The sequence below is a fragment of the Polyodon spathula genome, chromosome 9 (genome assembly GCF_017654505.1).
Source record: "Polyodon spathula isolate WHYD16114869_AA chromosome 9, ASM1765450v1, whole genome shotgun sequence".
Classification (NCBI taxonomy): domain Eukaryota; kingdom Metazoa; phylum Chordata; class Actinopteri; order Acipenseriformes; family Polyodontidae; genus Polyodon; species Polyodon spathula.
The window spans coordinates 2,307,183-2,334,637 of record NC_054542.1 but is presented as its reverse complement, the minus strand read 5'-3'; the positions used below and the strand labels follow the sequence as shown (position 1 = coordinate 2,334,637).

General features: G+C 36.4%; 1 protein-coding gene across 1 annotated transcript; it reads left to right on the top strand.

Annotated features, from left to right (window-relative positions):
• Nucleotides 1-1,535: 1,535 nt before the first annotated feature.
• LOC121321305 lies at nt 1,536-27,455 on the top strand. The gene is made up of 4 exons (XM_041260204.1): nt 1,536-1,622; nt 7,753-8,591; nt 24,361-24,498; nt 27,246-27,455. The coding sequence occupies exons 2-4, from the start codon at nt 8,016-8,018 to the stop codon at nt 27,408-27,410; spliced, it is 879 nt and encodes a 292-aa protein (XP_041116138.1). The 5' UTR covers nt 1,536-1,622; nt 7,753-8,015; the 3' UTR covers nt 27,411-27,455.

Below are 27,455 nucleotides of genomic sequence, written 5' to 3'. Positions count from 1 at the left end.
GAGACTGTGATCTGTTTTCCTCCAGATGAATGCACTCATTCAGCCTATCACAATGAAGGCAATGAGAGTGCAAAGGCAGATACCACGCAAGGATATGATACTACAAAAGGCTACGTTCAATTGACTAGCAATACAAAGAAGGGAAGGATAACTTAATCTAAAACATGTCAATGTCTATTTTGTAGAAAGATATTATTAAATAGAGTTCAATTACTGATTAGATAGCATTTTAAATGTAAACAGTAAACTTAAATCAGCAACATTAAAACATTGTCCCTTGTACAAATAATTATAGACATCAATAAAAACTAAATATGTTACCAAGAAGTTTTAATACAATTATTATACCAAATGTATTACTGATTCTAATTTTATTTGCGTGTTTATATGCATCACACAGACTGCATTTATCTTAAGTATTTCACTTTTGGGGAAATCTCAATGTTTCTAGAAATATATTTCAAGGGCAATTCTCATCCCTCTCATAAATCTGCATTATGCCATACTCACTTTAGCGCTCAGTGCTGCCTCAGGGCCTGGTTGTACTAAAGGGATCTGACCCTGGATCCAGGCTCCGAACTGAATGGAGTTTCAGTGCTCTTTAAAGACTAAAGTCATGGCTTCGTAATTCCATGACTTAGAAGAGACGGAATAATATAGTTATGTCTTTGGATCTTTTAATTAGACATACAAGGGATGCAATGTTTCGTTATACTTGTTTGTAACATATTTTATTATTTCAGGTAGAATGATCTTCATGCATGCACCAGATACAGAAATTGCCCCCCCCCCCCGCCCCTTTTCCCCCACTTTTGAAATAAAAGTTATGGCACTGGGTCAAGATATAGTACTTATACTTATAGTACTTATATAGTTCTGTAACTGATTGTCAGAGTGTTATAGTTCATTGGTGTTTTTATTCTGTTTTTAATTTTTGGTCTTTCTGTTAACCAGATATAGTAAAGTGTCACTGAGACAATAGATTGAAAGCAATCAGTTTTGATCCTTGGGGAAGCAGATAAAAGTCCAATAGTTAAGTGCTTGGTAATTAGTGATTAATTAAGTAATATTAAATAGGTACTATAGATAAAATGAAAACTAGATTAACTAAATTGATTCTCCAGTGGAGAATGATCAACCACTTGTGAATCAGTCAAACGCTTGTGGCTCGGACCTAGTGTGCATAGAAATATTAGTGTAGATGAAACATGCAGGGACACAGAAAGTGACTGAAGGTGAGCTGAAGGGGTTACAAGAAGAGTAAGTGAATAATCCTGAGCGACAGGCACTGTTGTTAAACTGACAGTAGCATGCCTCCTCCGCTAATCAAAGTGGAGCTTCAAGGCTGACATCATGTGCTTCAGATGGTGAAATAAGTCAGAGCACTGGCTCCTGGCATAGTAGTATGTATGAGCACTCTACATTTATAGCATTGGCTGTTCCTGGATAAACAGCATGCTCCTGCTTTCTCTCTCTCTCTCTCTCTCTCTCTCTCTCTCTCGCTCTCTCACACACAAACACACACACACATTCGGAATGGTTTGGTCACTGCTTGTAGGAGGCTGTGTTAGCCCCCAAGGATTCTTACACATACTTCTGATGATAGAGCTTGTGCACTGCAGGTGAGCCAACTGAAATGCTTTTTGTAAGTGAACTGCTCTGTTTCTTTTGACATGCATGTGTATATAAATATATATAAGTTCCTTCTGACTGACTGCCTACACTAGATCTGGGTTAAACATATGGACTTGCATTAAGAAGTATGAGAACATTAAATTCAACAGGTAACCTTTTGATTTTATGTTGCTCTTGTTGCGGAGGCACATTTCTTAAGGAAGATGTTTAACACTTTACCTTTGTGGAATGCAAGATCTGGATAACTATTAATACTGCTGGTTTGAAGCATTGATGTATGTTGACACATTTTAGATGTGTTTTATTTGAATTCTGCATACTTTCTTTATAATTTGTTCCTGTGACTAGTATATAAAGTAGTTGTACCAGTAGTATTAAAACTTAACCAAGATTTGCATTGTATCAGTACATGCTTAGCTTCCATTGTATTGCATTTATAATAGAGGATTCTTTTTTAAAGCAGTTCAGTCTTCCCTGGTCTTGTTTTTCTATATTTATTACATCCCAGACTTTCTTTTATTAATTAAGATTCTTAATGACTTGCATGCATTATTAATTCATTGAAACATCTGTCAATCATAGCTTAAGGGATGTAAAACAACTTTATAGTGTTTCACCAGCACGTTGCCGGTCGGGAATATCCACAGCTGCTATAAATATAGTGGCTGCTCCTTGGTGGGAAAGTTCATTATTAGTTAATATTAATCTGCTACTGCTGCTGTGAGCAGCTATCCCCTTCCAAATAAGTTTGACAACTGACTTGGGCTATCCTCCATTTAAAGTAAATATGTTCAGTACATTGGTTTAAATGGAAATAATAATTTCACTTCACACAACAATCAAAAACTCAAATCATGTTTGGAATCATAAGATCGATACATTTTCACATCAGTAAACTGGTAATAGTGTATATAACATACGTATGATTGCTTGTTTTCTATATGAGATGAACATGTTTTTTCATGTAGCAGTTCTTCCACAATGTAGGTGAAGAATATCTTTGGCATAAATAATTGTATAAAAAGCACTGCATTAAAATGCAGGAATAACAGACATGAAACTGTAGAATGTCCATTTAATTCAGGTAATACAGCATGGCAGCCGGGAGTCTTATTTTACATGATATCTTTTTTGATATGCTATGTTTTTTAAATCACATTTTGTACTTCTGCAGAGCGCAGACAAGGTTGTCTTCAAATTAATTTCACACTATAGTTATAATAGGAATAATTAGTGGATTAATTGGGCAATTCTTCCATCTTCATCTAAACTGTTCTGGTAAAAGCAAACTTTGTTCAGGAACACTTTCTAAACAGGATACTAAATGTTTGTACTTTTATGGCATAGAAGTGACACAATGCACAGAAATTCATATTTTGCAATACGTAGTACACTTAACATGACTTGCAAAGAAGCAAAATACAAACATGGTAGAAAGTTTTGTAATGAGGCATTTGCGAAATACTAATGCTTACAAAGTGGTGGCGTAAAAAAGCAATTCCCTCCTTTTAAAAGCATGCTGTAGGCGACCTAAATCAATATTTAACATGGAGTACCTGGAGTACTTCTCTCCCCAATTCAACTCAATGCTCAAAGAGAAAGAGCACCCTGACTGTGCTTTAATGTTCCAACTTGCATTCGTGCATTCTCAAGAATATTCTTATAGACTATGATGGTATTACAGTGCTTTTGTGTTGATTGGTGCATTGATGAACCCCAGGGTGGGATTAATGGGGAAAAGAAAAGGAAATTGTCCCGCAGAGTTAGGGGTTTAAAAACATTTTGTGACCTACTTCATTATTGTTGCCACTTTTAAAAATCATGCTGACAGCATCATATTGAGCTCAAATTCATTATTTCAAATGCAAAATGTAGTTACATTCATTCAAACAGTTCCTTATCATTATACACTGCATTAAAATAAAATCATTTTTCTAACCATAACATCAGCATAGCTTAATAATAAGGTCAGCATACAAAATATTTTCTTCAAATCTTACTTATTGCTAACACGTACATACTCCTTTTTAGCATTCCACAACCTCTAATAGTACCCACAGCATCTAAAATACTGCTGTAGGGGAATGGAAAAAAAAGAGTTGCATTTAAATGAGAACAATTTCTTACACCTACAAAAGATTACTTTAACGAAGACCTTTTATGTTGCAAATGCTTAGCTTAAACTCCACTGTTTGTTGGTTTATTTATTTATTTGTTTGTGTGTTTATTTATTTTTAAAATTGAGACAAATTACTTTTACAGGGTATACATTCTTCTCACTAATTAAAACTAAATAAACATTTGGAGTATGTTTCAACAAGTTTTAAAACTGACATTATTATTTGTATTTCCTTAGCCAGCTATTGGGTGGCATACCAAAGACATTTCACTGCCCCAGACTGCCAAGAGAGAAAATATCTGGTTGCGTATCTGAATGTGGTATTCAATTTTTTATTTTTCAGTTACAGCATAGTTGAATGGGAGTTCTCTTCACAGAAGCGTGCTTCAATTTGCCTCATTTTTTTTTTTTAATCAATTTTTTCATCTAGCAGTTAACAGAAAACAAATTGGATATAAATAGTATGACGCTAGTAAGAAACTGCCAATACCTAACCCCAAGTATATAAGATTAAGGGCTTGGTTATCAAACTATTTGAAAATTATGTTGCTAACTTTCTAATTATATGTAAATGAAGGTATTCAAATTTAATATGTTCTCTATATATTTTTTTAGAGTATGTTCCCTTGCCAAAAAAGTTATATACTTGTAGTACATTTTTGTATACTGAAATTATTTAAACTATACAACAAGCATACTACTCCATAAGTACTCCAAAGTATACTTTGTTTCACTATAATACAAGTATAAATAAAGTATAAGATAAGGACATCCTATAGTATATTTTTAGTATAATAACTTCTAAATTCTTGCACAGGTGTTCAACATGACACAGCTCTTAATGAGTACCATTCAGGTATTGTCCCTGTAACATCTGGAATTCATGCAACGGCATACAAATAACCTTGGATTTTTCTACAGTAAATCACATAGGAAATGTAACATAATATGCTAGCTAGCCGACATGATTCTTTGCAAAGCCCCTCTATTTGTATTCTGGGCTGTCTATCTATCTTACCACCACCTCAGCACTGCTTTCCTCCTTACATACATAACAGCTGAAAAGTTCTCACTCACTCCCATAATGTGCTGACCTGCATATCACATGCTTGCACACAATGGTGTAGATGTAAGGATACGCACAAAGTGATCTGCGGGTGCAAAACCCCCATAATGTTGCCGTAAGTCGCGTTTAGCAGCCGTAAAGTCTGATTTTAGTGGCCGCTAAAAATGCGGTGTATGTAAAGAATGGAGTGCACTTGGTGTTCACCCGCTATCAAATTATATTGACATGCATTCAAAGGAAGAAAAGAGTATAGAATTGGGTGGGATCTGGATACTAAGTGAGTGCAAACATTATAATGTGATGTAAGGATTTTGCTTTGCTGACCCTCCATAGACTTTACACCTCTTCTTACAAGGTGCAAACCATTGTAGAACCTAGTAATTAAGAGCTGTGTAAATGCATACACCTGCAGAGACCTGTCATTGGCTTCAGGATGGCTGCTGTGGTTCACTTCCTGATGCAGCGCCACTTGGCTCTTGTTCAGGAGAGACAGGAACACGTTCGGAGGAGAAGGGCAAGACGAAGAAGACCCTGCATATTCAATCCCAGGGTCACTTTGTTTGGGATGCCGAAGGATGCGGTGCTAAAGTGTTATCGTCTCATTCTACAGGTCATCCTAGACCTAATAGCTGACTTGAGGGATGAGCTAGACCCCAGCATCAATCCAGGGACTGCTATCCCTGAAACACGTGAAAGTGCTGTGTGCTCTGCACTAATTAGCCTCTGGTTCCTTTCAGACCACAGTTGGAATGCCTGGAGGGATAGCCCAATCCACCTTTTCCAGAGGGCTAGGCAAATTTAAATAACAAGAATATTCTTGAAAAGCATTTCAAGGGAGACATCCAAGCTAGGTAACCTGTGCTGGGTGTCTGCCAAACGTTCATCATGCAATGAGTCTGATGGTTTTATTTTTTATTGTAGGGAAGCTCATACTGTTCCTCTTACCTTTATTTGATGATGCAAAAATCACTGGTGTGGAACTAGAAGCATATGTTCATTGTCTTTAGAAGACCAAATATTGGCATTGACCACAGAAGACCACAAAAGTTTGAGAACTCCTGATCTAAGCAGTATTTTCTGGGTCACTGCATGTTACTAGCCTAAAGCATGTCAGTCAATAAAGGAAGCAGCTGGTTGGTTAATAACCGGAAAGAAGCCATTGAAAAGGTGGGGACAATTCCACCTCGAAATGACCAAGCAAGACCAACTCTAATTGAAAGCATGGCTTGAAAACAGATTTCTTGAACCATGTGTAGTACCATATAGCATGCTTTAAAATTTAAATAAGTTAACAAAAATATGTGTCTTTCGAAACTGCAAATTTGAGACTTACATAATGAATGGAAGCATGGCCAGAACTAGCTATGAGGACACAGAGGTCGTGTCCTCGGTTGTTTTTTTGCAAAATGCTGATGCTTATGTAAAAATTCTGGTAAAGTACAAAAGACTCCTTCATTTTGTTGGTTTGCCGTGTAACATAAATTTGGAGGTTGAATAGTAAATACCAAGCAGTCATATAAATATTGACAGCTATAGCTTGAAACCTAAGTTTGAAGCTTGGTAGAATGTCAGTTCTGGTTTTGATGCTGAATGAAAGTTCACAACCTGTGTTTTGTTAGCTACAATCAGTTTAATGCATGGTTTGATTTATTAAAATCTCAATCCTACAAAGACACACACAAAGACTCACTTCCTAAATCCTCAGGAAATTACCTTGAAGTACTTTGGGCATTAGTAAGACATCAAAAATGGCTGCTTCTCTGACTAAAACTAGTATCAGTGGTAACATCAAGCAAATTTGAAACCATTGTATGGCTGATGAATAGTCCAACATGCAGTGCATCACTGACCACAGATAATGGTCAGGATTCTTGTGTTTAGTGATGTCATCACGATCATATCTGAAACAGATCCAGGCTTGAACAAATGGAACTGAGCCAGCTGTGAAACTGCTCTTCTGAACCATCAAAGTAAATCTGAAGTTGAATGAAAACATTTTGATTTTCCAGATCAGGCTGCCACCAGGCAGATTCTTCAAACAGTCATCATAAACATTAATACTCAAACAGTCTTTCACCATTATTGCAGTTTGTATGAATGAAGGCTTCAATCATTATTGCAGTTTGTATGAATGAAGGCTTCAGTCAAGTTGACAGCTATTTTAATCTTGCTTAGAGTGAATATAGCATGTTGTGGAATTAAATAAATTAGAGAACTTACAGTATCAATCATTCAAATATTTTTGTAGTCCTTTTTTGTCTTACCTGTCTCACTGTCTTTTATTCTACGTGTATAGGAAGTGAATGGGTTTTTCAACAGTAAATGTTCTTAGCATGTCACAGACAGCTGTACAAACATAAAAACTATTTGCTTGCTTGTGCAAAACATATATGGATAACAGTGCGTGACATATTATGAATATGGCAAGTATCCATACAAAAACAATACATCCAGAACTTTAAACAGTCATATAACCTGAAAAAAAAATTATCTACTACGTGATTTATTTTGAGAGGAAAAATATGTATTTTTTTTCAAGTGGGTCCCTTTTTCTGCATTTTATTACACACCATAACAAAATAAAAATCTCTATACAAATGTTTTAAGAGCAATTAGTACAGGTACAGAATATTACTGTTATCTTAACTATTGTTGTAGATTTGCTTTGTTTCATTATCTGTTGCCTGAAGATGTTTGCCCCTTGATCAGTGTGTAACCATTAACCTGTTCCTCTTCAGCACTCTTGTCCCTGTAGATGTGATAAATACCACAGTATTACTTGCTGCTGTCTTTCTGACCTCCGCTAGTATCGTAGTTGTGCTTTTCAAACTTTTCTTTCAGGGTGTACTGATATTTTTGGTTGCAAATATTAAACTGTATTTACATAGAATATGTACTAGAAGCCATTTAACTATGGTGTGTTTTTTTCCAGATGCTGGGCCAGTGCTGTTTAAATGAAACAAAAGGAATATGTGCTGTTGACGGTTTCTACACTCGCGGGACCACAAGTTGGGTAGATGAGGGCCAATCAAAATGGAGCACTGGATTAGCCTTCTTCTAGCTGATGGACTCTAGACACTTGAAGACAATCTGTACTAATTAAGGAGGAACCAAAGTAATCTATGACCTTCATGTATCTGGGGTCATCCGCAGACAGAAGGGGGGGGTGCACATTTATTTCAATGTGAAACCAGAATGGGGGAATATGATAATGAATTTGATGGATGTTACTTACAAGGAAATGATACATTATTGGATTCAGTCAATGGCTCTTGCCAAAAGAAGACAGTTAATCTGAATAAGTCTGAAGCTCACATGGATGCTGATGACGAGTGCCACGATGGGGTTTGTGAGGAAGACTGTGAGGAAGATCCAGACTACGTCTCCATAGCTGAGGGGTGCAGCTCCCCAGTGCAATTTGGGATTAGGACTGGGGAGCACAGAATGATCAAGCACAAGGCCAGCACAATCACTTTCTCAGATTATGGGTTTTCAAACAGTGGTTTGTCGAGCATGAGCACTGAGCTTTTCATAAACGAAGGCTCAGATGCACATTCCTCTTCTTCTGAAGGTGAGGACGATGTTTTCACTGATCTCCCACATTACAGGGAGTTTCTGATAGGCAGGCACAGGAGGGCACCGAGTCAGAACAAACAAAAGGAAGAACCTCTTAAAAGGAACCCTGAAGCCCCACCAGGATGGTCCAGGGACAAGTGTGAGCCTAGCAGCACCAGCAGCAATGAAACAGAGGATGACCTCAATATTAAGCAGGTAAGATAGACTCCATGGTGAATTAGACTGTGATGATATATAGCCAGATGTTCGATCACAAGACGTATTGATTTGCCAAGCCATACAACCACTTGGTTTGCATTTAGAACTGGCGTATCACGGAATACAATTTTGATATTTTGTTAAATCTGTATTTTGTGATGAAACATGGGTTATCTATTATCAGTTTAAAAATAATAAAAACATTTTTTTATCCAAAAATGTCAGTGCACCCTCATACAAAAGTAATTTTATACTCAGTTACTCTTCAGCTGGCTGAAGTGAGTTGAGAAACTGTTTTTGGAAGTGGCCACATCTTCAGTACTTGGGAAGCTTCCTTGTGCACTATTGTTCTGGTCGAGAAAGCTTGCCCACAACTTGCTTTGAATGTTTGGGTTATTTTGCATGTCAACTGACATCTTTCAGATATCACAATCGTCTACAGCTGCTACATATCAGTCATCACTTGCTATCAACTGCATGCAGACCAAGCTGGGATACAGATGCTTCAACCAGATGGACAAACGAATTCTGATACGTTTTTGTTTCTAATCATTTGATGGCCAATTAGCCACAATAATGGCTATGATTATTGTTGCAATATCAATAGATTTTGCTTCACCATTTATTGCATTATTCTTTTTTTTCCCCCTCTACAACTGTACAAGTTTAAAAGAAGCCCTAGAGCAATACAGAAATAAGCCAGAACCAGCTATAACACAATGTTTTGTATTACTTCAATAGGCCAACAACATGATTTCATTTTTTTTTTTTTTTGCTTTAGACTGATGATTTATAGGATGCATAAGGAGTTTGAAAGCAATATCATATTTATTACCTCTGGTGAAGAAAACACTTTTCTTGCCAACTTTTTTTTGTGAGGAAATTGTTTAGTATCACACTCGTAGTATTCCAGGATATCATGGATTTCAGTACTCAATGTCAATTTATTTTCCTGTTGTGTGACAACATAGAAAGGGCCTCCACCATACTTAGTGTATCACATGTAGTGTAAATGTGGAACTCGGGTGGGGTCCTATTACCGGTAACACACAAACTAAACGTATAGTTCATTGAAAACAATGTCTAGAAAACCAAACAACAGTGTAACTACTACCTGTATATAAGAGACATAGGGGCTGATGTAAGGATACATGCACAGTGATTTGCGGCTGCAAAACAACCATATTGCTGCCAAAAAAGTGAGACTTTAGTGGTCACAAAAAATGCGACGCACGTAAAGAATGTTTTTCACCTGCCGTTTTGCACTCGCTATCAAATTAGCACTTTGCCATCATTAATCCATTTAAATGATATTAAAATGTATTCCTCTGACAAGGTGCAAACCATTGTAGAACCGAGCATTAAGAGCTGTATAAAACCAAACACCTTCAGAGACCTGTCACTGGCCTCAGACCCAGGGTCACTTTATTTGGGATGGATTGTCCTTTCCGCTTGCCTCTGCAGGGACGTCAGCTGTGATGTGGATGGCGGCCCTCCTGTTCCTCTTGCTTGTTCTGCATTGCAAGTTTCGCACAGCTGGTTGACTGTCCTCCTGGTAACACCGACTGCATTGACTTTCTCCACTATAGAGGACCATAAGACCTCTTTGGTAGCATCACTGATGCTGGATAAGGCTTTTCCAAATAACTCACTATCATGCTGAGTGACCTCAGCTGTAAGGAATCTCAGCTCCTCCTTTCCATACGCTAAGAGCAGTGTTGCGCAAACTTTTTAAATGCCGCCCCTCTTTTTTTTAGCATACATTTTGTCGTCCCCCGCCCCTCCCCACATTAAAACATTTGACCTTAACTTTATATTTTAACAGGTGTTAATTTCTTTTCCCCCCACAATTTCATGTAAATCGTGGATTTTTTCTTTAATCACAAAAAGTCCAGATTTAGCTAATTACATGAGCATATCAGAAATTCAACATTTAAAATCAGTCTCTTTTTTTCACTTAGCGAGTGAACATTTAGCTACCATTTCTAACATAAATCAGTAAAAAAAAATACGTCACTTAATTTTTTTTGTTTGTTTGTTTGTGTTTAAACATTTACCTGATAATTAAATCTGAAAAATATCGTTCAGCAATAAAATCTTGGGTTTTCACAAAGTAAAATACGTACACCGGCGGCAGCGAAGTGAACGACACGAATACAGCACGAGTACAAAAAAATGATGTAGCTAGTCATGAAAAGAAAAGGCTTTGTTGTTTTTTTTATTATTATTATTTTCATGTTCGTGTTCGTGTTCCACAAATCTCATACAGCGCCTACTGCTCTCTGTACTCCCAACTCACCTCACCTCTGAGCTGTAAGTGCAGCCGCTAAATACCCCGATGCACAGGCACTGCTCATTGCGACCCTCATTATCATGATTGCAGATCATTATTTGTGTGTGTTGAGTAATTTGCATTGCTGTTAAGCTTAAATAGGGCTCAGTGCAAAATAATTGCCTGTCCACTAGGCAATTTGGATTTTGCAGCTGCAATTGTTTGCAATGTGCCTTTCCTTACATCAGCCCCATAGAGTGGATTCACCGTTTATGAATGATAACTATTTGTCTTTGTTTATTTATTTATTTATTTATTGCTACAAGACAGTAGGCAAGTGTAGATTACATGTTTGTAAATATGCTTTTTTTGTTTTGGAATTCTGTTGTTTGTTTCTTGTTTTTAAAATCATATTTGAAGTCCTGGGTTTGACTTTCCACTTCTTTCTTAGCATTTGGCTAAGTTCCTGAAGTTTTTCAAATTGAATGAACTTGCTTGCAATGTTGTTTTTTTTTTTTTCTTAAGTTGCTTTTTCATTACAGAAACCATTATAGACTTTTGATAAGAGCTGAAGTTCAGGCTATGGCTGATGGAACAAATTTCAGCAGCCTCCCAGTTGAGTTTCCATGGATATACAGCATGTAAACTGAGGAGGGCAGACATGAATATAAGACAAACAAACAGAATAAAACATGCTTCATCCTTTTAGTGAAACCCACAATATGCAACAACAAAATCTCTTTAAATGAATTCAGACATGCTGTTCTTCTCTTATAATTTAATGGTTAAAACATATGTTTTTACTTCATGAATAACTTTTACGTTTAAACATGTTCTTCAAAGGACAAAGGTTTCTTCATTTTTAGTATGTTTCTCATATTTATGCAAGTGTGGATGACTTACTTAAATATTTTAGTACCTTCTTATATTTGTTATAAGCACTGAAGCAGTTAAGTTGTATTGTTACAGTATATAACTGGGAATGCAGAACATTTAAAACTGGGCAAATGATAGTTAAAGTTGCAAATCACAAGCATTTTTTTCAGGCTGTCTTAGGTATGACTATTGAATTCTGGGTCCATAAAAGTCACAACATTATTTCCATTCAGTGCTTGAAAAAGCAATGCCTTCTGCTTTAGCTAGACCAGGCACTGACAAACTGTGTCAAATAATTTACCTTTTTGTTGCACTTTAAAAACACTTCAAAATATTCCATTCCTATGAATAATAATGGAACAAGGAAATCAATTGTATATACAAAACTTTAAAAGTCTTTTTTTTAAATGCAAACCTCGATTTTTGAAGTAATTGCTTCATGTTTTTGTACAATGCTGTACTGTACTTAATCTATGAAAAGAAAAAAAACATATTTGGCTGTGTTACCATTTTAGGTACAGAAATAGTTCCATTAAGAGGACATGCTAGCTTCACCCCTGCCTAGGATCATGTTTGCTTTAAGTACAAACTAACATAGTTCAAAACATTGTTAGGAGAAAAATGCATAGGAATGTATGGAATTCAACTCCTCTTGTCATGAAACAGGGACTGAGGGTTACTGAAATATAAAAACCTGATAGCATAGTTTCACACAATACTGTTATCAGTAGTCTTACTTCATACTTGTTCTCAAGCCTTGTGAAATAGGTTTGGGTTAGTAATTAGATGCTGTACTTTACATGGAGTCAATGATTATACATACCTGCTGTAGTTGCATGGGCTTAAATGTGTAGCTTGAATATAGGTCTGTAGCAGGGTAGCACTTCGGTCAAGGCTGGTCAGCGGCAGAGAAGCAAACCCAGAGACAGAAGCTGCAGTTTAAGCACAGTGCGTACTTTATTAACAAGACACAAAGAAACAAAGGCACAATGGCCCAAATAAAAGGGTTAAACCAAACCAAACCAAACCCCTATTCACACTGGGCAATGGCCTTTACTGAATAATCTTCCTAGAACTCCTCCAGAAAGCATTATGTGACTGGGACTTGATTGATAATCAATTATGCAATCAAGACCCAAACACATTCCCCATGTGTATTTGGCAGGAATGGAATTAACCTTTCCCTGCCAAACTTAAATACATTATTACCCCTACGCACTATTTACAACAGCAGTTAATGGTTGTTGTTTGAAAACAATGCCATTTGCAATTGAGGCCATTGAGATATTTTCCAGTTTGCTGTAAAGGACTGACATCTAGGTCATGAACGCAATTAAAAACCATATTGCTTAAATATTTAGTCAAATGAAATTATTTCTGGGCTCCCAAAGTGGCTCACCTGGTAAAGGCTTGACCATGTTAAGTGCAGAGCACACCCACTGACCTTCAGTTTTCCTGTGGGGGTTGCTGCTGTGAGGGAACATAACTGGACATTCATTTGGTTAAACAATCACCCTAAGCTAGCGGGGTTCTGAAAATATAACGTTATACGTCCCCATGTGTTGCTACAACTGTTTAAATAATGTACCTGTAACTTTTTACACATAACTTTAAAGTCTGTTTTAAAGCTCTTTTCAAAATGGCCACTCAGTGCACTGGGGGTTTGAAATCTGTCCTCTAAATCAATGGTTCCCAACCCCGGTCCTGGGGATCCCCTGTGTCTGCTGGTCCTGGGGACCCCCTATGTCTGCTGCTTTTCATTCCAACTGAGCTCTCAATTACTTAACTAGCTGAAGAGTTCAAGTTACTTATTTTATAGTTAACTTGGGAACCACTGCTCTAAATCACTGCAGGAAGAACAATAAAAAAAATTTAAAAAAAAAATAACAAGTGCTCTGCCTTTTCTGTTCCATGCCATTTCATGGGTAGTTACTGCTGTGTTACCTGATTGACAATGTGATAATCCTTACACTTAAGTGCACTAGAGCAGACATTTTGAAAAGAGCTTTGAAATTGATCAAGTTATACCTGTAAAAATGTATCATGATGTTAACAGTAAAAAGAAAAATTATAGGCATGTTATTTAAACAGTTGTAGCTCCACGTGGGGACGTGGCATGCTATATTTTTTGGAACCCGGCTACTCACTCTTTAAAGTAAGCATGTGCAAGGCAAATAACAAAATAAACATACAATTCCCTCTTGCTTTGATTTATAGTAGTATACAATACTATAGCAATTGCTGATGCACATTCATTCTTATCAATAGAAATATTACAGTCCGGGGCCCTTCAGTGAATTCATAAGATTCTTCTACACATTGTTCTTGACATACATGAAAAATTATGTATTTGTGGCCTTAGGCATTGTCCAGGTGTACAGTGTGATGACCTTATAGAAGGAGTATCTTACTGTGTACAGGTTTTGCATGATTTCCTGATGACATGCTATGGCAGGGCAGAAGCCCGCCTTGTAAATTTGTGTATTTTGTATTTAAGTTTGCCAAATACACATGTGGAATGCTGGCTGGGTCTTGATTGAATAATTGATCATCAATCAAGTCCCAGCCTGAACAGGAGGATATTGGAGAGGAAGACGACGTTTAGTGAAGGCCACTGCCCAGCCTAAAGGTACCTAGTGTGAGGTGTCTGCCTGACATTTTAACTCATTGTACCGTGTTTATGTGTTCCATTGTTTCTTCCGTTTGTTTTGTAAATAATCGTGCGCAACATCGTTTTCACTGCAACTTCCTGGCTCTGAGTCTCATTTCTGATGCTATCCTTTCACACACAGATAACACAGTTTCACAAGGGTTGAAATTATTTACAGTACATTCTCATGAATCAATTTAATGTTTATGTGCTAAAGAGAGGCGATTGTTTGTTTAAAGTCTTCATTACTATGGTAACGTTGTTGCTTTTACTGTACAATCTTTTAAATTTCTATTATTTTGTATTCTAAATTTCAAGCCTGTCTTGATAGCATCAAAGGCTGTTGTGTTGAGTTGCTGACCCAGCGTGGCATGTTTCCAACATTCCTCTGTGATTGGCAAGGCGCCTAAGAGAGTGTTAGCATATCGTAAAAACCTGCCTCTGCTTCAAAGTGTCTTTGCCTTTGAGGCATATACGGGGCCTCTTTGTGTTGTCATGAAAACATACACCATTATAGTAACTATAGTACAGTACAGTAGAATGGCTCACCATTTAAATTGCTTCATTGTGAAGTAGGTGCAGGCTTTTATTGCAGTGGGAAGTTTGAACAACCTCCAGCTTTATCATGGAAGGTATTACAAATTGAGACAGACAACCAAACATCCTGACATTCATGTGCAAATAACCCCTGTAGCTTACATCTGGTTGTTTAGAAACACATTTAGAGTAGGTCTGATGGTCTGAGTGAGTTACGCAAAAGTAAACAGTGATGAGGGTAAGAGGGGCAGAAACCCATTGCTTCATTTTCCTCAGCATTTGCCATTTACCCAAGCATGACATTTTCAGCAACTTGAAAATCAGAATCTCCATTTTTAAAACAGAGCCTTTATGTTTAAAGTCTTATTGTTAAGCTGAAGATCCCAGATTTTGAGCTGTTTTTTTTTTTTTTTTATTGATTCTCGTCTCATTACAGTACATAAGTATGTGTAAAATAAATATATGTTTAGACAGTATGTGCCTGCTGCCTATACGGAAAACCAGCTGGCCCTCAAGTCAGCCACAAAGAGGTGGTTATCTGTAGATTATATCTGTAGACTTTGCTGTAAGTGGCATTCCCACTCAACAGTGTAATGGCAGCCAGTACCAGCAATTTAAAATGAAACTGTCGTGCCCCTTTTTTGGGCAAAGGCACATTTTCAGAAAGGAAAATAATACAACTAGAACTAAACTACTTAGAATAAAAAAAAAAGCACTGTCCATTGCATCTCGTCTGAGCCAACAGGTGAAAAGAAAATAGTGTAAGGTTGTGAGAATGATTCTTGGTGATAAATCTCCCTCCCTACCTGTGAGGGCACAGTGTGAAGGGAACAGAGTGCCTTAGGCTGGATGGCCTGATAATTCATACCCAGGGATACGATGGAAGTCGGCCATCTAGAAATGGGTCACAGCTGCGGTACATTAAGTCGTTGCTCCAGAGGGAAAGCAATGTGGCAACCGTGGATTGGAGGAGAAATGGTTGCACTCTCTAACCAAGGGGACGTGGCTAGGTGATCTGTTCCTTTGTTTATGGCTCAGAGAACGTTAAAGGACGAGGGAAATATTACCGTGTCTAGTGTTTGTTTGTTTTGTTGGTTCTAATTGTACTGTTTGTTGTTTATTAGAGAACTAACACAATCCAGAGCTGTCGCTACAAGCCAGCACTAAACCCTGACAGGTTTGAAAGTTGTACTCACATGATCCCTTTGGCCAATGTGAAGGGGTTGTGACGGTATTATAGCTGCATAGATTGCGCAATTTCGTGCTGTGTGAATGGGTATTTTAAAAACAAATGTTAAAGTCTCTGAGACAGCTCAGTAGTTCAATTGCATGTGAAAGTGGTGTGTGTAATACTGTGTTTTATTAATTACGAACTGTGTTTTATTATTTCAGGGCTGCAACCCGTTGTTTTGGAGCAGTGCACTAGCATTGCTGTGTCTTGCCTGGGATTATTAAAAGTAAAACCGGTTTGGATTGTGAACTTTGTTGCCTGTCTTCTGTTTCACAATAACATCACCACTACACCTGCGCTCTGCAAACCACTTTGTCACAAGGGTGTACAAATTGTTTCTGACTTTATTTTGGTTTAGCCTTTCATCTTACACAGTGTTAATACCCTTAGCATTTCAAACTTTCATCTTGTGTCATTTTATGGTTCTGAAGATCATCATTTATAAAAATCACATTCACTGCTTGCATGTTCAAACTTCCATCAACGGAACTGTTCACTTTGGTTTTATTATGCATAAGAAAGGTATTTATTCAGGTATTAAGTAAGCAGTCTAGACATGTGACATAGGTTCTCAACTGTCTGGAAACTTACAGCATTTGTGTCAATAGTAAACATGGCCTTGGGCATTTCATAACTATTAAAATCATGTTTACTTATTTCACTTCAACTCTGCATTGAAAGTGGCTTGCAAAATGTATTTGTATTAAAAGAAAATGCTTCTGTTAACATTGAAAGGTACATTAAATATTCCCCATGAAGGCTCTATTCTTGCCTGAAAAATAAATAAATGCATATTGTATTGGTGCATTCGTACTATGCCCCCCCCCCCAATAAATATTTACAAAATAGCAGTATGAACAAAAAACACAGTTACTATTTTCACAATTCAAAGCTGTTATTTAGAATCTGTAAGAGTGTATTTTATGTAGAACAAATTGTAATATTACAACACAAAAACAAAACAAAAAAATGTTTAGTAAGTACAGTATTTTCATTGTACTGTATATTATTAATCACTCTAGGTATACTGTATCTGGAACATTCCAGCATTACTTTATTAGGTTGCCACCAGATGGGGCTGTTGCTGTATGCTGCAGTATATTTGTGCTGAATTACTGAAGTGTATTGTATAGTCCTTTGAGAGGAAGTGTATACTGAATAGATGTACAACCTCTGCACTTTATCAAAGAAATACCAAGAAATTACAACAACAACAAAAAAAGTAATAATCAATAAGTACCATCGAGAATAATTACAAACACTGGTAATTTGAAGCAATGATCTCCAAAAGATACACATTTTTCAAAGGAACATGCTGTGATTTCAGTACAGTTTTCTCAATCAGGAATAATATCTCCTAGCTTTCAGGTAATTAATTGAAAACACAAAACTCAGCAAATCTATCCATATGTTTAAAGTAACAGTTGTTGTTCTTTGTATAGAAAAGCCTGTCAAGACTTGTCTTAAAAGATATATTCCCACAAATATCATATTGTGGGATCTGTTCTTGTGTTCTCTTATTGCATGCTTTTTTCAGTTATGTGTTACGGGCGAGCCAGAACTCGAAGTTGTATTCAGATTAATCACAAATATTGCAGTATCTGATTGCAATTGTGTTAAATAACTAGAAAACTCTGCATAAACAACCCATGATTTACATTTTGTTGCATTAAACACTACAGAGAGTTCTCACATTTAAGCAGGTCGAGTGGTGTGACTGAACTGGGTAGCATAGAATAATAAGCAGCAACAGCAGTACTATGAAGACTAGCAGATACATTATGATCTCTTATAATCCCTCCTACAGTTTGACATAAGTATGTACCCATTTACATCCTCCCCCCTGTATGTCTGAATAGCCCTTATAATGTATTTTCAGTTGTGTCAAACTGACCTCTAATATTGAGGCACTGTACTATGCTTTAGTTGGAGTACCACCCTGTTAGATTGCTAAGTAAAACACATTTAAAAAAAAATCAATTGATAAAAAAAACTAGGCCTTTTCGAGGTCAGTGGCATGAATAATGTGCCTGGTCTTTTTTTTTTTTTTTTTTAAATGTCCTGTGATTCTTTGTAGGGCTTATTAAGAGAAGAATGTTTTTGAGATTTTAAAACAGGGTTTGGTGACTGCTGGTTCATTGACTTGATGTTACACTGCAGGAGAGCATTGGGAGGGGTTGCTGCCCTCACTCCTGCTGTGTATTCTTGCTGCCCTATGGAAGCAAACCAAATACATGTACTGAATGCTTCTCTGTGCTTGGTGCTGATAAAGCAGCATCCATCGATAAGCACTGTCTGTGGGGGGTTGTCAGGTTACTCCCTGATGAGTTGGTTCTGCGTCACAAGCTAGGATGAGGGAAACAATCCTAACGATTAAAAAAAAGAAAAAAAAAGTACAATAAGCAAAATCCTGATGTAGATTGTGAACTTCATGAGATGATTGAAAATGCCTTTCTCAAAAGAATCTCAGGGAATTTGGTTTTGGCTAAGAATTACAGTTATGGTCAAGTTTCTAGGATTTTCTTCTGCTGTGTAAAATGTCTACTAGGTGGATTTAGATTTCCTGCTGAAAATTGGAACTTTTTTTTACAGTAAATTCACTTCAAATTACTGTCATCTTTCTTGAAAACACTATGCTCTTAACCAGTAATACTCTAATAAATGTAATATATAAGTGGTAGAGCAGTGACCCCCCCCCCCCCAAAAAAAAAAAAAAATAATAATAATAATAATAGTCGCCCTGGTGTCTCGATGGCATACATGGTTATAAATTCCGTTATTCGCTAATCCAATACAGAATTCAAAATGCTTTCTATAGTTACTCCTAATTGCTTTGATAAACAGGTTTCCTGTGCAACTAGATCTGCTATTGTACACATTAGTGATGATTTAAAAATACCTTTGTTAGGTGAGTGCCAAAATGAATAACATTTAAACATTTAAACAGCAAGATGGATTAACTGCTGCAACCTGCATTCCTAATGAAATCTGGTTAATTAAGAGAGTATTTGATCTGTAAGCAGAATGCTTAATTATATAGAATTATTAGAAACACAGAGTTATTGGAGCCTCTTTAGACATAATCCTTTTGATGTTTACTTTGGTCTAACACAGCGCCTTCAACAGCTGTTCATTGAAAACAAATCCAGGGGTTCTTTGCAGCCTGATCTTTTATATATCGCAAATTATTATTATTTTAATGAGACCAGGCTGATGGCAACAACGAACTACACGGAGCCTCACGCATCAAATTTCTGAGTGAAGATAATGTTACTCCAGTTGTGTTCTTTATCTATGTGCATGTTTTCCTGTAATACGAATTCACTTCACTGAGAAAAGGAGACTGAAATGTAGTTGTCCAATCCCTTCAGAAAGCATTGCCTTTTATTCATACGTCATGTTTCTTGTCCCAGACAATTAAGCTTTGTGAATAGGGTTCTTTTACCAATCAGCATTCATTACTGTAAGTAATTCTATGTGGTAATACTATGAGGATTTAGTATGCTCATATGTGTTCATGTAAGCACAGTTAGGATTCAATGGTATTTCAGTGTTAATTTCCCTGTAATTCTTCTGAAGTAGTACAAATTAAGCTTTATTGTAAATTATTGCAGAGTAACATGTAATAAATGTAAAATATTACTCTAAGTTGCAGGACATTGTGCTTAATGTTTTATGGTGTAGTTAATGTAAAAATTAGTGTTTCCATTATCTTTTTATGTTGGATAACTCTAACAGTGTTTTTTTTTTTTTTTTTTTTTTTTAAAGGAAAATCTCATGCCACAGTGGAGCATTGATACAATAGTGAATTTTAACTTTTTAACCCCGCTAACTAACGCTTCTGGCAACATTTCTGAAACAGTACAAACAAAGGATTTACTATTTCTTTGTAGTTTCTCTTCAAAGATACTGTTAAAAGGACATTGACATACTCTTTGAGAATAAGCAGAAGTTATGTTATATAAACATGTGTGATATTCTTGTTTTTAAATGTTGTACTTGTACAGCCAGGAACGCTCCTTTGGATTTCGAATTTAAAAGAGAACTGGGGATACTTAAAGATTCTTAATGCTGTATCAGCTGTGTTCCAGTTAGCTACTGTTTCACTGGAATGGATTGTGATAGAATTTATATTTATTTAGCTTTTTTTCATCCACATTTGATCTTAAAGTGCTTTACCAGCACAGAACAACTGAACCATTACGCAACCATTGAACTGGAGCAATCTCTGGGGTGGAGCACAACATTTTTCCTTCACTTGTACCAAATGCAAATGCTTTGATGTTTTATTAGAATGCAGTTATTACTGTCTGTATATTTAATGGAATTTAGTTGGGATGGAAATGCAGGAAGACTCCACCAGAGCTCCTTTCCCACTGATAAATTCAACTCAGGTACCACTTGTGCTAAAATGATCAAATTAAACATATGCACTGTATTGACAAAATGTATTTTGTCTTATAGTACTTAATAGAATCTGCCTGATACACATTTAAAATGTATTTGATTTCATGAATTACTTTCACTATTGGTTTGATTGGATTGTCTTTGTATATTTACAGTAGATGACACTGGGATTCATTTTCTAAGCTTTTGTTCTAGTGCAAAATTTGCAACATATGTGTTTTGACAGTTCCTATAATCACACCACTGAGTTACCTTTATGATTCCATTGTATTACCATGAAGAAATCCTTGCATTTGAAACAAACACAGTGGTCTTGGCATGATTCATTGTCCTTAAATTACATGTGTATTATATCTGCCAGCTTAGTGTTGCAGTTGACATTGTGCTATCATTGCCCATTTCAATATTCTTTGCAGTGCAACTGCGATGCAATTGCAGATCATTGTTGTGAGGGTAGAAAATGGCATTGCGCCACACTGTGACATATTTATGGGTAATGTCATTAATAAAACATTACCATGCCAGTAAATAGTTGGGCTGGTTTTCAGTGGTATTGAACTGTATTCAGAACATGCTTGTTTACAGCACAAGCACGTGGTGTAGCAAGCACAATGCATAACCAGTAGCTACATTGTGACTTATATGTGGAAGCAGGATAAGTCATAAGATATTCTCATTTCAAAAGGGGACTGAGATATCAGGCATGTAATTGGTGTGGAGTTTTTTAGGTTCTTCCACATTCCATCAATTTCAAAAACATCGCTGATAGCAATCACATTCATTGCAATGAGCCTCATAGCTGAATTATTAAGACAAATGTGCCTTTCTTGCAGATGTCCTTCCTCAATAGGGTTATTGTATAGAAATCAGTAGGCGCTTTGATGCAGTGTAAAAGATGTCTGCCTAGCTCAGGGGTGCAGGAGGTCACACTGAGTGCCTGGAATAGATTCACTTGCAGTCTATTCCAGGAAATTGATAAATAGCTTTGTAGTCCTTGTATTTATGTCTCCTAGATGCTGTTAAAAATACAATAATAAAAGTTTAAGCCATAACTGGTAAACATCCTTTGCACTATAGTAAAGGCATTCATAACAACCTCATTCCAGGGTGTGTTTAAAGTGTATGATATGGAATTTAGGTAATCGCACACATAAATTAGACATTTGCTTGGCTGTTGCTTCCCATGATCACAGAGTGAATGCTGTTTCACACGTACTGTAAACAGGCAATAGTCACATGAAGTGGTCAACAGTCTGCACTTTTGTGGCATCCATATCAGCAGGGTTAGCCGAGAGACTGACAAAACGTATATATATATATATATATATATATATATATATATATATATATATATATATATATATATATATATATATATATATATAGTGACAAACCAGGGTTGGGTTGCCACTTACAGGATATTTTCCACTTGGTTTTCTTTGGCTTAAATAAAAAGACAGGACCACAGAAATGAAATGAAACAGGGCGGTGCCTGTATATTTATTTAATTGCACACAAAACAAAAGTAACAAATAAAACCGTAACTCCTTGCAGGAGTGCTAAAATAAACTTTTTGCTTCCTTTAACTATACCGAATGGGTAAGCTGTTTACCAGTCGTAAAACCTCTACTTATAAACCCACTGAACGTCCCACGGGTTGTCAGTACACAGTACTCAGGCTCGGTAAATACAAGCCAGGTGTCCCTCATATTCTAATATCCAGCTAATTCTAATATATAATCTCTGTTATCCTGGATGCTATATATCTATATATATATATATATATATATATCATTATATATATATATATATATATATATATATATATATATATATATATATATATATAGATAGATAGATAGATAGAAAAAATATATAAAAAAGAAATCCTGATATCCATTACGTCCATATGTGTATGTGGCTAAGATTTTTGATATCAGACCCCTTCCTACGCCATCACCTTCTTCGGTGTACAGTGTCTGCCTGTGCCAATTAATGTTAACAACCACTATATTTATCATTAATTACAACAAGCAGTGTATAAAGCTGACAATAATATGCTACATTAAAAACAAGCAATATGAACAATTAGAAAAACGAGTCACACCATCAACAGAAGAATTTAAACAAATGTTTTGAGCAAGAAAATTAAAATACAAACATAAGGACTTCACAATGTCATATTTGCATTATGTGGATAAATTAAAGAATTTCACCAGACACCTGAAAAAGACCTGGACCACTACCTCTCTCTCTATCTCTATAAATATTATAAACCTCCCTAATTTTAGAGGTACAACATTGCTACTTAAACATCTCTGTAAAAAGTTGCTGTGAGAGGTATACTGAGCTCTCTGTTCTGCTAATCTCTTTATCTTGTTGAATATTTTCCTGGCCATCTTGGATTGTTGTTGTACTCCAGGCCTCCAATTTCCTCCATTCATATCCTTCATCTGAATTGTTTTTGGAAAAGGTTCAGACAATGTTTTTGCTTGAAAGAGACAACATTTGGCTTGGAGGCACAAGACTTTAGTTTCATTATTGAGAACATGTTAACAGCTATTGACTCATAAAAACATTTTATGACCAGGCAGGTAGTTATTCTCTGCTTCCTAGTAAAGCACATTGAGAGATGATATGACAACATAAATCGAGAAATAGATACTTTGTTGGTTGGTTGACTTTGTTTAATATATCCCAATACCTTATTTATATAAAGCCTGGCTTGCTATTTATTCAAAACCTTTATAGTCTAACATCACATGCTCTTAAGCCATGATTGCTTCCTTTATTTGGACAAATCCACAATGCTGAAAGACTTAGGGCTGGGGTGTGGGAGAAATTAGATCAGTTTCTTCGATAACTTACTTTTATACAGCTTTTATCATTATTACTCAGGGAGGCAAATAGGCTGTCACATTATTTTAGTGACCCTATCTCTCCATTTTACTGTAATTGCATTCTGTCTTACCTGCTTCCACCAGCCTCTAATTACATCCCTTATCATATTATTTTTAGATAACCCAAATTCGACTTCATATTAGCTTAGATTCAAGAAGTCCTTTTTATGTACTCTAGGTGGGCACTGTATAGTGCTGATCACTGTCAGTTTCTTACCAAGTGATCTTCAGTTGCAGTGCAGACACACACCACTTAAAGCAATGGTTCTTTACTAAGGGATTCACAAGGGACTCCCACATGGTGACTGATTTATTAAGATCTGCATTAAATGGTACTCTGGACTGAGCTTTCAAATGTGTTTGCATTGTTAGAGAAAAAGGAAAAGCAAGCACTATTTCTTTTTAACTACAGATTATCACTGAGAGAGTAATGGGAGAAACACATGTTGCACAAGAGCATAGCAGTTGCAGTCCAGAAGAATTCAGAGAGATCATTTCAGCGGACTTACAATCCTCCTGCTACTTTATATTTACAATAAATCCACCCAATATGTATTAGTCCATTGACTACCAGTTTTCCTTGGACCTTCAATTTTAAAATAATGGCAGCTCACTATGCTCACCTCAGTATATCTGCCACTGGGCTATTTCATAATACATCTGCAGTCTGTAAATGATGGGCTAATTTTATTTTTAAAAAAAGAATATAAACACCTAATTAGACTCCATGATTTTGAGCTCCATTTAAGCCTGGCATCCATGAAATTACATTATTTTCTGACCCAGACTTAACACACATAACTTGGGATGAACCCCTAACACCCAGCATTGACAGGGTTCAGTAAATACGTGTGATGATGTTTCTCAGTTTTGCAATTCCATTCTCTCTTCAGGAAGCAGTACAGTCCCCATGGTCACAATCAATGACACAACTCATGAAGAAGCTGGATCAGCTGAATGTAGATATTGAAGAAGCCCTCAGTGCCAGCACTTCACCGTCAGGCACGCCTGCTGTTAAACGCAGGGAGACAGTAAGTGTAAACTGTTCTGCTACACACTAATCCCAGTTAACATGATTCATAAATGCCCATTTATATTAGAATTATATATATATATATATATATATATATATATATATATATATATATATATATATATATATATATATATATATATATATAGTCATGATCAGTTATTTTGAACATGTATGACTTGTATTTTATTTGTTGGAACACAAACACACATACAGTAGTGTATTTCATATGCAGATTGTGGCTTTTGATGGTAGCTCGTAAACATAATATGCAAGAGATGATGGAAATGTTTCAAAATTGAATAAACAAAGCATTGTGCCCCTTACTAATATTTTTCAACTAATAAAAGTCTTTTTTTTTTAGTTGGTATTTGAGAGAGAGGTTGGGGAGTGGTTAATACTTAAGTATTTCAGATTCAAACCGCAAACTAACTTGGTACACTCTTGTTTTTTACTCAAGTTGTGGCTCAGGTTGTATGTATCTTTTAGACATACTGTTACGCTGGAAGTAATTGTAGCATGTTCTCCCACAAGTGGTTTGTGACTTTCAACTTCACATACTCTCAGTCAATCAAAAATGTGATGCTGCCTGCTGGTTGACATTTTCTCAAGAAAATTACTATAAAGTAAGATGACACGGTAATATAAATGATGACTTCATTTTTTTTTTTTTTTACATTAAAATGACATACCCATAGATAGATTCCTAATAATAGATTACATGTTTCAAATACGTTTATGTACAGCAAATGCAGTCTTTAAAAACATTACTCGCTCTGTTTGCAAAACATTATTACTATTTAGTTTTACAGAAGGTTAAATTATCCAAGCAGCCTTTATAGACTAATCACCTAACTGCCCTTTACAACATCCCCAACCAGTACAGCCCTGGGCCTCTTTCCTTCTAGTTGCAGAACTTTCCCAGACCACATTGTGCATTGTGAATCCACCTCCCCTATCTCTCTCTCTTTTAGCTGGGCTTCAGTTGCCAAATCCCAAGAGCAATTTTTTGGAGGATACAGTTGTTCCATTTGAATGAGGACTTAGGTTAAAATAATTCAGAATGCAAATGCTTGTCAGCATCTAATTAATCATTTAACTTGCAAGTGCTCTCAAATCTGAATCAGGCAGATCTCAGCAGGATTAGAATGCTCTCTTATTACCATGTTTCCATGAGGCAATCAACTGAAATATGCCAGTGAAATATGAGGTCACCTGCCCACCCGGGCCTTACTTTAGAAGTGTGGCCTGCATGAAAAAAATCACAGAGATAATCATCATCTTGTAGAATTTACTGGATCATTTTAACGCACAGCAGTTTTCTGCTGGATAGTCTCAGAATTAGCCAAACAACACGTTTAGTGGCAGCATTGTATCCAATCAGAAACACCATTTTCAATAAAAGTATAGGCAGAATGAGTCCATAGCAACAATGCTCATTTGTATCCAACGTCACTGCAAAAATGTGTTTTCAGCTGTGAACTTCAGTGCCCTATACATGTACTTTATCACATTAAAAATAAAAAATACAGCTCTTAACAGATGATGTAGCTGATTTTTCACTTCAAAAACAAAAATACTTTTGTTTAAATTCAAATTCCCTTACTGCTTATAAGGCCCTTCATGGCTTAGGGCCTTCATATTTGTAGGAACCGTTGGTACTTTATGGCCCTAGTCGTATCCTGAGATAACCAAATGCTGGCCTTCTGGAAGCTCATAGAAGTCGGCTTGAATCAGGAGGGGCGAGAGGGGATTTAGTTGTTATGCTCCCTGAGTTTGGAACTCTATCCCAAATCATATCAGGAATGCTGGCACAGTTGAAATGTTTTAATCAATTAAAAAAAAAACATATCTGTTTGATTTAGCTTATTTTTTAGCTGGATTGCTTGGCCGCTGCCGTTCTTTTTATTTTTTGGTTTTATTGTAAAGCGGCCTGGGATGTTTTGAATGAAGAGCACTATATAAAAGTATGTTGTATTGTATTGTAGAAACACTAGGTGCTTCTGATGGATGACTATTGCAGAAGGCAGACGACTATTTTATTGCGTTCTTTGTGAAGTTATTTTTAATAACACGTTTGTCATATTTGTATTTATTTAAAGCAAATATGCCTCTGTCCAATACTACAGCAGTTAACTATTTCATTATACATTTCAAACCTGGTATAGAATGACCCTCCAGGACCGGAGGGCCCTATGCTTGCTGTATGAGAAAGATTGTGATGTTGTACCACATTTTTTATTTTGAGTATTCGCATGCAACATCTTGGAAATATCTCAGTTATTCAGAGATTAGCTCTGCTGGTAATATAGAAACCAATGGAACAAACAGCTATTGTGTTGGACCTTTCACTGGGACTGTGGTTCGTGTTGTTTACAGTAAGACTTTCTCATGATGTTTTACGTCATGCCTTCGCCATTGCTTTACTGGTAGGAATTAACAAAGCTGGCCATTTGAAGCTAAACGCTGGAAGCCCATGTCTCAATAGCATTAGGCGCTACTGCTATGACTGGAAAACCTTGCTGTGTTGTTTATGTGGCTTAGAAACCTGGCGAATGGTACATGGCATAAATGTTAAATGTTATAAACATTAGAGTAAGAGATTACAAAACCAGCATTTGGAACGTTTCGTCTTGCAAATTTAGGTATATTGTTGCATTCCACCCACCAAAAGGTCTCTGCACTCTTCAGAAGGACCAGTCTTCGGGACATTGACTGTTGTTTGTTGTTTGCTATTCTTTGCAGTGTGCCGTTACTTTGGAGACTGCACTTAACCAAGCCCTGCACAAGAAAAAGCTTGTCAAAAACAAGGATCCAGAATGCAGCAGGCTGGATAGTTTACCATATTCATCTTCTATACTGTCAGGACTTGGAGCAAGACCAAAAGAGGAGGTGAGTAGCAGAAGTTAAAGAACGCACATCACCTGTTTCGATAGACCTAACAAGCTGTGTTTA